We start from the raw sequence: 14,704 nt of genomic DNA, 5'->3' as shown, positions 1-14,704 counted from the left end.
ACCTGGTGCATTGTGCATGTACCACTGGAGGGGAATTAATAATAAAAGTATGCAATTTATGGTTCTGGCTTTGATTTTATTCTCTCCTGAATCCGTGAAGCATCACCTTCAGGTGCCACTGAGAGGGTCTGCATGTACAAGCAGAATCGTCACTGAATCTCAGGACGGTTCAGCTAAGGCGGTAATAGAAATGAGTGATGACTGAGGTTGGGGGAGTTTGTGCCATTTGCACTGATATGTACATGCTTTTTATTTACTGCTGATTCATATTAATCTCCCTTCAGGCTTCAGGTGGAGATTTGTACTTATTTATTTATTAATTTTATTTTTTATAATTTTTTTTCTACTTTCTGTTAGCCTGGTCAGGCCAGTAGTTTAGGAAGAATTTTACTTGGCAAGTATTTTCGCTTTCTTACATACTGTACTAGAGTTTTGTTTTAGAAAAAATGACCAGGTTTTCAGTTTTCAATAAATACAGGTAAAACGCTACTTCGTGACCACTGTATTCATAGACACATATTTCAACAAAATCTCATCTATGTCAGCCATTTAGGCAATGTTACATTGAAGAGTTGTAATTTTAAGAATTTGCAACAACAATTTTCAGTACATGTTTTAGCCTTAGTTTTCTTTGTTCACATGTGCTGTGATTTAATTGTTTAAACTTAGCAGCTTGTAATGGGGTTGAGTCATGGCCAAATGTTTGCAAACCCACTTAATATGGAACTTACTGTTAAAGTAGTTACTGTCTTTTGCAGAAAGATTTAGTTTTGTATTTGAGATGAAAATACAATTTAACATTGCGACACTCAGCTAATATGAAGTATTTAGCACATTATTATCTGTTAGTATATTTCTGAATACATAATGCACTTTTAAAGGTTGACCATATTTACATGCTCATTATCTAATTAAAGTCCATACTGGGGTTAAATGCGTATGATATAATGTATGTCTTTTTGAAACTATTTTGGAAAGCTAAAAGTTGAACTTTTTATTTTATTTTATTTTTTTGTCTGCCGGCTAACTTGTTTTATGTCTGCTGTTCTGGTGCGGTGATGTATTATCATCGCTCTGCTGCACACTCAGACTAACTGCTCTTGTTCAGACAGGTGCGGACAGTTTGGCCTCAATCCATATTTGTGGACACAGCAAATACAACCAGACTTCCATTGTCTACCCAGGGGCCGTTCAGGGTTTAGAAACTTGTGTGTCAGTGGTATGGGAGGTCTCCAGTGTCCCTACTTACACCCTGCACCAAATAGATAATGATTAACCAGTTATTATTTGATAGGTTTCCTGAACTAAATAGAACTGAACTGAAACTGCTCCACTTTTTTTTTTTTATTGCATCTCTCTCTCTCTCTCTCTGTGTGTGTGTGTGTGTGTGTGTCTCTCCCTTACTCATTTTTTCCCTTTTCAACTCAAACAAAAGATCATAGTATGAAATAAAAGTTTTTTTTATTTCACGATATTAGAGAGGAGTTGGTATTGAGAGTGCATGAGAGATCTGTGCTCCTTGGAAAGTCTGTGACCTTTGCTGTCTGTGTGGTCTCCTGGGAGAGTGCGTTCCACGTCACTGCAGTATTTCTGTCTGTTCCTGCAGCTACTGTAACGGAAACAGCTGTGCAACAAAAAGCTATGCAATGGAAAGATCAATGAGGATTAATGTTAAAAAAGACATTTTCACATGTGAACAAAAATTGTTTTTGAAGTGTTGAAGTTTTAAAAATGCTACTCTTAAATTGATTCGTTGTTTCATGTAAATATTTAGAAGGGACTGTTGATTTCATTTTAGTTTTTATGTCATGGACACATTTCATTTTCATTTTTAAATATTTTTATTTTAGTTAAATGAAAATTCTGTCATTAATACTCACCCTCATGGCATTCCAAACCTGTTAGGACCTTGGTTCATCTTCATCATAGCCGGCAAGGATCCTCACAGAATCAAGGCTAAGAAACATAGCAAGGAGATTGTTAAAATAATCCATATGGCATTAGTGGTTCAATCGTAATTTTATGAAGATAAAAGAAAAATTTTGTGTGCAAAGAAAACAAAAGTAACGACATATTCAACAATCCTCAGAGTCACCCTGGCTCCATTTTGGAAAGCATCACATAAGTAGACGTCATATGCTTTTCTGTGTCAGCAGCACCATATGTGGATACGCCATTTACGTGGTTTATGCTTTGATCGGAATGTACACAATGTATCTGCGTACATACGTTGTTTATGTATGTGATATTCTCCAAAATGGTGCTATAGGGTAATGCAGAGGAGGCAAATTGTTGAATAAAATTGTTTTTGTTTCCTTTGCACACAAAGTATTTTTGTAGCTTAAAATGATGGTTGAACCCCTGATGTCACATTGATTATTTTAATGATCTCCTTGCTATGTTTCTGAGCCTTGATCGTGTAAGGATCCTTGCTGTCTATGGGATGGTCAAAGAGCTCTCAGAATGCATCAAAAACATCTTAATATGTGTTCTGAAGATGAACGATGGTCTTACAGGTTTGGACTGACATGAGGGTGAGTAATTAATGACAGAATTTTAATTTATTAGAGAACTGTCCTTTTAAGGAATAATCTGTGACAACAGAAAAGCATTTCTAAAGTTAATTACACATAAAATGATCAAATTTTTAAATGTAACACTTTTCTTATATCAATACATATATATATAGATAGATAGATAGATAGATAGATAGATAGATAGATAGATATAGATTCCAGTTTTGTTTTATTGAATAACAACATCAAACTTTTAATGTTTAAACAATTTCTCTTTCTCTGTCTACCTGTGTGTGTAGGAACCTGCTGTATGTGAACCCACAGAGCCTGAACTTTGCTAACCGTCAAGGCTCAGCTCGTAACATTACAGTGAAAGTACAGTTCATGAATGGGGAAGATCCTAGCAATGCTATGCCTGTAAGTTTGAACAGAATCCATAACAATTTCAAGTTTTCATGTGACCAAACATGTCATAGAGAAGCATTCTCTTGACTTTGGGAAATGGCATAATATGCTTACAGTTCTCCACTCCTTGGTATTTTAGGTAATCTTTGGAAAATCCAGTTGTGCAGAGTATTCAAAGGAGGCATACACTGCTGTAGTGTATCATAATAGGTGAGTTTGTTTGTTTGTTTGTTTGTAATTTAAAAAAACTGTCAAGTTTTTGTCTGCTTTTGTATAAGAGATGGATTATTGACACTCACATTTATAAAAAAAAATCTGATTTTTTTTCTGTTTATCAAATGTTGTTTCCTCAGATCACCAGATTTCCACGATGAAGTTAAAATCAAGCTACCAGCCTCGCTGACTGACCATCATCACATCCTTTTTACTTTCTACCATGTCAGCTGTCAACAGAAGCAGAACACTCCACTGGAGACACCTGTTGGATACACGGTACATCGTTTTCCACACACACAAAATAAAAAAAAAACTTTCACTCAGCAAGGAAGCATTAATTTATGTTTCAAATGAATGCTTTTATTTTGAACTTTGTATTCATTAAAGAAATCACAAAAATATTTACCAGCAGAACCACAAGTGTTTTTGAGCACTAAATCAGCATATTCCTTGATTTCTGAAGGATCACGTGTTTGGCAGTAATGGTAGCTGAAAATTCAGTGTTGCCATCACAAATAAATTACATTTTAAAAACATATTAAAATAGAACTAAGAAATAAAATAATGAATTTTCACAATATTACAGTTTTACCGTATGTTTTTATTAAATATATGCAGCCTTAGTGAGCGTAAACTTTTGAATGATAGTGTACTTGAACACACAGATTGAATTTTTTTTTTTTTTTTTTTTGCCACTCAAGTCATGTTAATAGAGAACCCTTCTATTAATCTGTATACATATTTTGGCAACACATCGACTTTCAGTAACAAAGATGAAAATTAAGATAAATCGAGAATAGTTTTGTTATTGTGGCTGTTTGTTTAGACTAGTGGTCGACCTATATGTGTTTTTTGACAGCCAATGCTGATGCCGGTATCTTGGAAAGCAGGGGGGCTGATATATTTTTTTAAGATTTTTATTATATTTAAGAAATTTGAAATCATTTGACAATGAATTAAAAATAAATGTGTAAAATAAACAAACTTATACTTTGACAGTATTTTTCACAATAAATAAATATCTAATAAAATTATAATATATATTTAAAAAAAAAAAACACTGTAACCAACAGGGCACTCAGTATTCTGGGAAGTTTGTGTGTATTGGCAATCATATTTTTCAAATAAAACCAGGGTAACACTCATTTTACATATAGCACACAGTGAAAATCAAATGAATATGACAGTGGGCAAATGCGTAAAGTGCAGCATAATTTGAAATCACAAGTTTAAAGTTTAAAGCATTCAATTCACACGGACTGACAATCACACAGAGAACACATGGGCTTTGCAGAAATTTTTTTGCCCGATGCCGATATTTGAAAAATGCAAAATAATAGCCGATATATCGGCCTTGGCTGCCTTATTCTGCAAGACTATTTATACATTTCTAATTCATAATTTTAAAATTAGTTACCGTATTTTTCGGACTATAAGTCGCAACTAAGTATAAGTCGCATCAGTGCAAAAATACGTCGTGACGAGGAAAAAAACATATATATATATATATATTAGAACCATGAACCAATAGAAAACATTAAAGTCTACAGCCGCGGGAGGACGCTCTATGTTTTCAATGTAGGCTACAGGAGCACTGAGCAGCATAGAGCGCCCTCTCGCGGCTGGAGACAGTAATGTTTTCTCTTGGTTCATGTCAAATTAATTTTGATAAATAAGTCACACCTGACTGTAAGTCGCAGGACCAGCCAAACTATGAAAAAAGTGTGACTTATAGTCTGGAAAATACGGTGCATAGAAATATAGTTTGGTCTAATTAGAATCGGAAAAGTAAGTTATTACCACTTGGTTAACTGCTTGTTAGTCAAACACGATCTAAAGACTCTTCTTAAGACTCTTACGAGTCATAACATAGTGGAGTGGTGTTTATGCAACTGGCCCCTGAATCATGGCTTTCTGAATAAAAATCTAATCTAATCATGATGTGCATATATGTCACACCTATAATAAATGGTATGTCTGTTATTTTTCCTCAGTGGATTCCGATGCTGCAAAATGGACGCTTGAGAACAGGTCACTTCTGCCTTCCAGTATCTCTGGAGAAACCGCCTCAGTCTTACTCTGTTCTCTCTCCCGATGTAAGTCTATTTCTGACACACAACACATAAAGTTAAATATAATAGTTACTTTAAATGGTCTTGTTTAATGTCTAGTATCATGTATCCCTCATTTTTATTGTTAAAAGGCGTTCCTCATTGGTCATTTATGTTGTCTGAAAAATAACTTTTTGAACCTTAATTATTATTATTTAAAAAAAATGTACAGACCCAGTTTTTATATATATATATATATATATATATATATATATATATATATATATATATATATATATATAATATATAATATATAATATATAATTTTTGTATTATTTATTTATTTATTTTTATTTTATGTTTTTGATTTATGAAACCTGTATTGTTAAGAATGCTGTAACACTACAGTGGGACTTATTACTTGAAGGAAGTGTGTTTTCAGAGTATTTTAGTGTAACGGAGTGTAATAATGCAAAGAAATTATACTGCAAGTTCATTCATGCATTTGTGTGTAGGTTCCCCTTCCTGGAATGAAATGGGTGGATAACCACAGAGGGGTGTTTAATGTAGAGGTTGTGGCTGCATCAACCATCCACACACAGGTAATTAGTAGCTCAGTTGTCAAAGTACTGATTAATAGCCCACTTTAAACAAATACATTCACTGATGTTTTCTTTCCTCTTCCCAGGATCAGTTTTTAGATAAGTTCTTTGCACTAGTGCATGCACTGGATGAGCATATGTTCCCTGTGAGGATAGGAGACATGCGCATAATGGAGAATAATCTGGAGGCTGAGCTGAAGTCTAGTATAGCAGCTCTAAATTCCTCTCAGCTGGAGCCTGTAGTGCGCTTTCTCCACCTACTGCTGGACAAACTGGTGTTGCTGATGGTGCGGCCACCTGTCATAGCCGGCCAGATAGGTACCCTGTCCTCCAAACTGCATAATCTCAGAAAAGTTTTACCTTAAAGAGACAATTCAACCAGAAATTAAAATTCTGTCATCATTTACTCACCCTCATGTTTTTCCAGAACTGTATGTTGTTCTTCTGTGGAACTAGAGCTGCACGATTAAGTAAATGTGATTATCATGCATATCTTGTCAGTAAAGCTGGTTCTGTGATTAGTAGTAAATCTCCATAATGTGCTTTCAGATGGAGCAGCATTACTACACAGAGCCATAGTTCACTGACAGGCTATGAAAAATCGCGCTCATAATCGCAGATGATTTAATCGCGATAATGACAACTGTTTGAGTAGCTTGTCAGTAAACAATGGCTCTGTGTAGTAAATCCTGCACCATCTGAGAACATACCGCATTTAATAACATGTTTTTACTCCAAACTCACTTTATAACATCGGTCAAGTGTTTAAAATAAATCCTTCTTTGAGATGATGTGTACTTTGTTATAATAAAAATTATAAGATGAACTCAGATAAACCATATATTGTCATAGTCGTGTTTGTAAGTTCACACAGAATTCATGAAATCAGTTAAATCTTCTGTTTATTCAGTAACCGCGATAGAGATTTCCTGGGTTTCTTCTGTGAGGCATATTTGGAGTTTCAGCAAAATAGTTTGAGAAATGCCGTTTTTGTTTTTCTTGTCTCTCATGGGCTCTGATGTTTAGTTCCCAACTTACTTTACAATTTGTTTTGCTATTCACAGAAGAAAGAAATGCATACAGTTTTGGAACCGTAAATAAATGATGACAGAATTTTCATTTTTGCATGGATTCAGTATAACTTATCTAATATTAAATTGGTAGTTCGATGACAAATCAAAATTGTTAACATTTTCACAAACAGATCACTCTTTTTAAATCATGTCTTCTCAGCCAGTTTAACCACCTCACATATCAGACTGAAAGATTTGTCAAATCAGCAGTTGGGTTGTATAACTTGCTAGGAAAATCATAAACTTGCTTGTGCTAGGAAAATTATAAGATTTTGATTGTTGCATTTGTAATTTCAATCTCTTTTCGGTAATTCCTCTTCCATATTTAAGTGAAACTTTCTATCAAAACAATAGTATATACTGTAGCATGATTGTGAGAACTGCATAAAAAAGTTGTTAGTCTCCTGAATTTGGCTGTAGTTTCTTAAAGATCTTGTGTTTTATTTTCTCTACTGTAGTGAATCTTGGTCAGGCTTCTTTTGAAGTGATGGCATCCCTAGTGAACCGTCTACATAAGTACTTGGACACTAGTCAAGATATGCATGGGCGAAACGGCCTTCTCTCCTCATATATCCACTATGTCTTCCGCCTGCCCAACATGGACCCCAACTCCCCCTCTCCAGGTCAGGTTTCAGCTTGATCCTTTGATTTATGTCTCTCAATCTGTGGCTTTTGGAGAGTTGATTATTGGTTTAATTAGTTGTCAATCAGATGTATTTCAGATTTGATTTATTCTGCTCTGCGTAATAGGTCCAGGAGGATTGGGCTGTTCAGTGCATTATGCCACCATGGCCCGTTCTGCTGTTAGACCTGCAAGCCTCAACCTCAACCGCTCTCGTAGCCTTAGCAACAGCAACCCAGACATCTCTGGCACTCCAACTTCCCCAGATGATGAAGTACGGTCCATCATTGGCAGCAAGGTAGGTAGAAACATTTCAGCAGCTCTGTTGGTTATAATTAATTTCTAATAATATTATAGATGTATCATCATTTATATACACATCAAAATGTATTTTATTAGTGCAGTTTAACTATGTTTTGATTGCTCCAGCTGAATGGGACTAGTTGTATTCATTTTTATGAGTGCATTTATAGGTCATTGACATCTGCACTAGGTTACTGATTTCGCTGTTCATCAGCAATTATCAATGATACAGATCAACCTATGGCTCACCAGCAAGATGAACTTTAGCTGGAACATTTTATGTACTTAACCCATGTTACACAATCTTGCAAAGGAAAAACAAAAATGAACTATAACACAATGAATGTGTGGTTGAGATCGTTGGGTATAATCCATTCAGCAGTTTGCCTTGAATGAATAGCTGATAGCTCAGTTATTTGTTGCACCCAGTTCATACAAGGAGTTTATGCAAATCATATGTTTAGCAAATCTATATTTAATAAGTTAAACAGTCCCCCCCCCCCCCCCCAAACTGCTCCAGATTACATTGCAAATCTGTTGAATGTTCTAATGATGATTTCAGGATAATTAACTTCATACACTACTACAAATGTTTGGGGTTAGTAAGATTTATGCTTTTGAAAAAAGTAACTTCTGCTTTACAAGTCTGCATTTATTTGACCAGAAATGCATACAATAATTTTCCTTACTGACACTTTTGACCAGTTTATTGCATCTCTGTTGAATAAAAATATTCATTTACTCCAAACTTTTGAAAAGTAGTGTACATGATGTAGCTGTTATGACTTTCACAATGTACCAAATGGTCTGAAGATGTTTAAATATGTTTTATTTGAGGCACACTTATGAATTTATTGATGCTAACCAGTGATCCCTTATTCCCCATTGCAATGAATGAATCAGCCTGATATAACATTGTGCATTCTCTGTGCTACTTCTGTGCTAACTTGATCCTCTAACCTGTTGCTGTTCAAATATATGATATAATATAAACTAACTTGCTCACTTGATCTCATTGACTTGTATCTTTTGACCTTTCACTGTTCCCTGGCTTGCTTGCATCTGCCCGTGATCCTTTTGATGTCACCCTTGGTTTGCAGGGCTTAGATCGCTCCAACTCCTGGGTGCATACAATGGGGTGCAAAAGCGCCCCCTGGGGGACCAGCCCTGGCTCATCTTCCGATGCTAAGCAGGTCATTCTGACTATCCCAACCCCCAAATACAAAGCAGAGTCCCCCATTTCACACAGTTGTTCCCAGTAGCACTAAAACGGCAATATCTGATAACTCCATGGCACACTCCTCTTCCGCTTCCATTTTCCTTTTTTTAAACTCTTCTTAAACAGTCTTTTCCAAAGCCACCTTATTTTTTCTTATTCACAATTTCACTCTAAAAATCATTGCATGGGCATAAATAACCAATTTCCATTTTCTCTGTGCCTGGCATGTTATTATATGCTGCATGTAACTGTATGCGTGTGTGTTTTGTTTGTCTGTCTGTTTGTTTATTTTTAATAAACGGCACATGGTTAAGAAGACTAATAATTTTCTCATTACTCAGTGCCTGTAATAAATCATTACATGCAGACTTTTTATTTATTTAATTTTATTTCATTTATTCAGCCGCACACAAAACATTAAAATCTCTTCAGTGTCCTTACTGAGTAGACTATGTCCCCCGGAATAGCAATTTTAATGTAAATGTTTAGTGTAAAAATAATTGCATTTTATAATGACTTATTTATCTATGACAGTATTACAGTTTGTGCATTTTCGTTTTGTATTGTGTTTTGTGTGTGTGTGCTGAGGGCGTGTCCGTGTGTGTGTGTGTGTGTGTGTGTGTGTGTGTGTGTGTAGGTATTGGTAGTGAATGGCACCACATACTCTTGTCCTCCACACTAATCTTTTGTCACCCTTCCATTCATCCCCACCCGTAGGCCATGGAGCGCAGTGGCAATCGCATGTCATCGCACACTGAGAGCGCCAGTTTCTTGCAAACATTAACGGGACGCTTGCCAACCAAAAAGGTAGAGACCCAATTCCCGGAGAGCAGGAGCCGAGCCCCTCCTCGCCTCACCTGCGCCTGTCTGTCTTGGAATGACTGGATGTTGTTGTTGATGTTGTTTTGTTGCTGTGGTTGTCATGTTCTTGTGGATGCTGGCTCCTCTTTACTATGAATGCAACTGAAGACTGTTTGAAGAGGGAATGATGTGTCACTTGTGGTATGGAGCACCCTGTTGGTCTTGCCCCGATAACGGGTACTGTGTTCGACTGGGATGTTTATATGTGTTTAATGTTGGATCTCTAGAATAATGAATCCTCCTCACTCTTGCAGCAACACAGTGGACCTTATGTCAAAGGACCGCATCATACCCCATTGTAGAACTAAGACATACTGATCTATATGTAGTGAATTTGATGGTGAATGCTTCTTTGATGGTTCCTTCCTGTTCTAGCTCTTTCATGAGGAGCTTGCCCTCCAGTGGGTGGTCAGCAGTGGCAGCGTGAGGGAGGGAGCCCTGCAACAGGCCTGGTTCTTCTTTGAGCTTATGGTAAGTACTTCCACAATCATAAATCCCCATGCTTCCTCCGTTATGATCAAAAGTGAAGCATCTGTTATTGTGAGGAAAAAAAGGATGTTCGTTCTATTTTCAGGTGAAGAGCATCATTCACCACTTATACTTTACTGACCGCCTGCAGTCCCCCAGGAAGAACCGCTTCCCTGAGCGCTTCATGGATGACATCACCGCTCTGGTTAGCACCATTGCAGGTGACATCGTCTCACGTTTCCAGAAGGTGAGAAAACTGCAACTACATGAAATAATGTATTATAATATTGTAATAATGTTATTTTGTTTTTTTTTAAGAAGTCTCTTATGTTCATCAAGGCTGCATTTATTTGATCAAAAATACAGTAAAAACAGTTATACTGTGAAATAATATTACAATTTAAAATAACAGTTTTCTATTTTAATATATTTTAAAATATAATTTATCCCTGTGGTGAGAAAGCTGAATTTTCATCAGCCATTACATTACTACTTCAGTAGCTATGCTTCCATCCACCTATTTTTATTAGCATTTTGGAATAACGCGTAAAGCGCTGGATGGAAATGCCGAGATGAAAACTGATGCGCACAACTGAGTGGGATAAATTTTATATCCGATAAGAAAACTGCACATAAACTTTGATGGAAACACATTTACCTAATAAATTCCTCAATGCGCATCCCAAAAAATCATGAGATGGCACGACTTGACTAACCAGCGAACCAATCTCGTCCACAGCATTTATATGTTGTTTTGGTCATTCTGAAATGCCTGAGTAAAGTCTGTGATCAAAGTATTTCTTGTATAATTACTGTCTTACATGATTGCGTTCCCAAAGAGCTGGCATCCTCTGAAGTGATGATTTTGTTCTCGTTGGATGGAACCGTTGCTTTATTTGCAAATGTTTTATGCAATATTCCAGTTTTGCACATAAGTTAAATCTGTATCTTTGGATGGAAACATAGCTAGTGTTAAATGATCCTTCAGAAATCATTCTAATATGCTGATTTATTGTCAGTGTTGGAAAAGGTTGTGCAGATACATTTTTTTTTTTTGGAACCTATGATGCCTTTTTCAGATTTGTTTGCTTAAAAAAAAGTTTAAAATAACAGCATTTATACAGAATACATGTAATTTATTTTTTTTGAAAGGTGTGTATACTTTTATTCAGCAAGGATATGTTAAATCAATAAAAAGTCATAGTAAATACCTATATTGTTACAAAATATTTATTTTGAATAAATATATGTATCTATAATTATATAATTTATAATATTGTTATTTTGCTTTATCTCAGTGCATGTTAAAAGTGAAATTGATATGATAATGGTGCTAATTATATTATGTAAAACAATATATAAAAAGGAAACAAATAAATGAAAATAAGTATTACGTTGTCATTTAAGTATAATTTAAAGTTCAATGGTTAATTCTTGCAGATGATTAATCAAGAAAAAAACATTATTTCCTGTATGTCTGTAAAGCTTTTGAAGTGGTGAGTTTGCTGTTTCATGTTTGTCTTTACTTTGTTGTCTTTTTAGGATCTTGAGTTGGTGGAAAGGCTCAACACCAGCTTGGCTTTCTTCATCAATGACCTCCTGTCAGTCATGGATAGAGGCTTTGTCTTCTCTCTCATCAAAACCTACTGGAAACAGGTACCTTGCAATTCAGTTCCAAACATGCTATGTATTTTATACATTGTCTTACTGATTACCTTCCATTTCCAGGTGTCCACCAAGCTCTATGCACTACAGAACCCCACTCTAGAGTCTCTGAGACTAGACTTCCTGAGGATCATCTGTAGCCATGAACACTATGTCACTCTAAACCTGCCCTTCAGTCTACTTACACCCCCAGCCTCCCCCTCTCCTTCAGTGTCTTCTGCCACATCTCAGGTATGAACACTGACTGAGAAAGTGAACTGTAATAAACTCTAAATTACACTAAAATAGATAGTAATGGTAACCTTCCTTGCATTCTCATTTTCTTCCACCAGAGTTCTGGATTCTCTACCCATGTGCAGGACCAAAAGATTGCGAACATGTTTGAGCTGTCTGTGCCCTTCAGGGAGCAGCATTACCTTGCTGGTCTGGTTCTGACAGAGCTGACTGTAATACTTGACCCAGAGGCTGACGGGTCAGTACCCTGGTGTGTGCCCTATTTCCATTCTTAACTCTTCAAGAATTACAATTTTAAAACATTTGCTATTTTAATACATAAAAAAGTGTGTGTATTTTATATATATATTACATTTAACAAAAACCCACCAATTCACTATCTCAACAAATTAAAATACTTCATAAAAAAACAACAACAACATATTTTAGTGATTGTTGGCTTTTTGGAAAGTATTTTCATGTACTATACATGTACTCAATACTTGGTAGGGGCTCCTTTTGCTTTAATTACTGTCTCAATTCGGCGTGGCATGGAGGTGATCGGTTTGTGGCACTGATGAGGTGGTATGGAAGCCAAGGTTTCTTTCACAGTGGCCTTCAGCTCATCTGCATTTTTTGGTCTTCTGTTTCTCATTTTCCTCTTGAAAATACCCCATAGATACTCTATGGAGTTTAGGTCTGGTGAGTTTGCTGGCCAGTCAAGCACATCCACACCCTGGTCATTTAACCAACTTTTGGTGATTTTGGCAGTGTGGACAGGAGCCAAATCCTGCTGAAAAATGAAATCAGCATCTTCAAAAAGCTGGTCAGCAGAAGGAAGCATGAAGTGCTCCAAAAATTCTTGGTAAACAGGTGCAGTGACTTTGGTTTTTGAAAAACACAGTGGACCAATACCAGCAGATGACATTGAACCCCAAATCATCACAGACTGTGGAAACTTAACACTGGACTTCAAGTAACTTGGGCTAAGAACTTCTCCACCCTTCCTACAGACTCTAGGACCTTGGTTTCTAAATGAAATACAAAACTTGCTCTCATCTGAAAAGAGGACTTTTTGGACTACTGGGCAACAGTCTAGTTCTTCTTCTCCTTAGCCCAGGTAAGACGACTCTGATGTTGTCTGTGGTTCAACAAATTACTTGACACATCTGTGTGTGGTGGCTCTTGACGCCTTGACCCCAGCCTCAGTCCATTCCTTGTGAAGTTCACTCAAATTCTTGAATCGATTTTGCTTGACAATCCTCATAAGGCTGCGGTTCTCTCGGTTGGTTGTGCATCTTTTTCTTCTACACTTTTTCCTTCCACTCAACTTTCTGTTAACATGCTTGGATACAGCACTCTGTGAACAGCCAGCTTCTTTGGCAATTAATTTTTGTGGCTTACCCTCCTTGTGAAGGGTGTCAATGACTGTCTTCTGGACAACTGTCAGATCAGCAGTCTTCCCCATGATTGTGTAGCCTAGTGGTCCAAACTAAGAGACCATTTTGAAGGATCAGGAAACCTTTGCAGGTGTTTTGAGTTGATAAGCCGATTGGCATGTCACCGTATTCTAATTTGTTGAGATAGGGAATTGTTGGTGAGCCAAAATCATCACAATTGGACAATGGAAGCAATCAAAACCAACAATAACTATAATTATATTTACAATTATGTATTATTTATTTACATATTTTATTATTATATAATTCATAATTTAATTTAAGAATTTTTATTATTTCATCTCTCAAATATATAATTTTACTTTTGCTATAGGATGTTTGGTCTTCATAAGAAGGTCATCAGCGTGGTTCATAATCTGCTGTCCAGTCATGACTCAGACCCACGTTATGCTGACCCCGAGGTCAAAGCTAGAGTTGCACTGCTCTACCTACCTCTCATAGCCATTGTGATGGAAACCCTTCCCCAGCTCCATGATTTCACCGGTATGTTCATAGATTTTTGTATCCTGCTCATATTGTATTGTAAATATGCCATGTAATAACAACATCCACCCATGTTGCTGTTTTTCTTTAGTCTTTTTAACCTCTCTTTTACCATCGCAGAATCCCATAATCAGTGGGGGCGTCCTGGTGGTCCAGGTACAGAGGAGCAGGAAGCTGAGGGCAACAGTATGATTAGCCAGACTGTTGCAATGGCAATTGCAGGGACCTCTGTGCCACAGATGTCACGGCCTAGTAGTTTTCTGCTCAATCCACAGGTATTGTGACCTCACTGATTGGTTGCAGTGTGTGAATGAAAGAAATGACACCCTTCACATTTAAAGGAAAGCCATTTTTTGTGCAAATCCATTTTATTTAAAAAAAACTTAAGCTGCCATAAAGAATTGAATTGTTTTGAATTAAAATACATTACTTGATGTTAGAGACAATTAGACCAAAGGAATGTTATATAACAAGAAAGCTACATCATGCAGTGTCTGAAAAAGGAGAATATCAATCCTTCACTAAAATTCCTACACCTTGTTCTCAA

The 14,704-nt window shown here is 36.4% G+C and overlaps 1 protein-coding gene across 20 annotated transcripts in view; it reads left to right on the top strand.

Moving 5' to 3' along the window:
- Positions 1 to 14,704, top strand: part of LOC127959226 (dedicator of cytokinesis protein 7) — a 53,306-nt gene that overhangs the window by 15,257 nt on the left and 23,345 nt on the right. For 9 of the 20 annotated variants that reach the window (XM_052558268.1, XM_052558266.1, XM_052558259.1 and 6 more), the window contains exons 15-31: positions 2,816 to 2,933; positions 3,061 to 3,131; positions 3,275 to 3,413; positions 5,132 to 5,233; positions 5,704 to 5,790; positions 5,877 to 6,108; positions 7,322 to 7,486; positions 7,614 to 7,783; positions 8,889 to 8,981; positions 9,725 to 9,814; positions 10,244 to 10,339; positions 10,443 to 10,583; positions 11,879 to 11,992; positions 12,065 to 12,232; positions 12,334 to 12,485; positions 13,988 to 14,157; positions 14,278 to 14,432. In XM_052558268.1, coding sequence (XP_052414228.1) covers positions 2,816 to 2,933; positions 3,061 to 3,131; positions 3,275 to 3,413; positions 5,132 to 5,233; positions 5,704 to 5,790; positions 5,877 to 6,108; positions 7,322 to 7,486; positions 7,614 to 7,783; positions 8,889 to 8,981; positions 9,725 to 9,814; positions 10,244 to 10,339; positions 10,443 to 10,583; positions 11,879 to 11,992; positions 12,065 to 12,232; positions 12,334 to 12,485; positions 13,988 to 14,157; positions 14,278 to 14,432 — 2,263 coding nt within the window. The remainder of the gene's footprint in view (positions 1 to 2,815; positions 2,934 to 3,060; positions 3,132 to 3,274; positions 3,414 to 5,131; positions 5,234 to 5,703; positions 5,791 to 5,876; positions 6,109 to 7,321; positions 7,487 to 7,613; positions 7,784 to 8,888; positions 8,982 to 9,724; positions 9,815 to 10,243; positions 10,340 to 10,442; positions 10,584 to 11,878; positions 11,993 to 12,064; positions 12,233 to 12,333; positions 12,486 to 13,987; positions 14,158 to 14,277; positions 14,433 to 14,704) is intronic. The other 11 variants (XM_052558270.1, XM_052558269.1, XM_052558261.1 and 8 more) reach the window with 3 other exon arrangements.

Source organism: Carassius gibelio, chromosome B6, assembly GCF_023724105.1.
Source record: "Carassius gibelio isolate Cgi1373 ecotype wild population from Czech Republic chromosome B6, carGib1.2-hapl.c, whole genome shotgun sequence".
NCBI lineage: Eukaryota > Metazoa > Chordata > Actinopteri > Cypriniformes > Cyprinidae > Carassius > Carassius gibelio.
The sequence above is the reverse complement of the archived record's forward strand: the minus strand, read 5'-3'. Positions and strand labels throughout refer to the sequence as shown.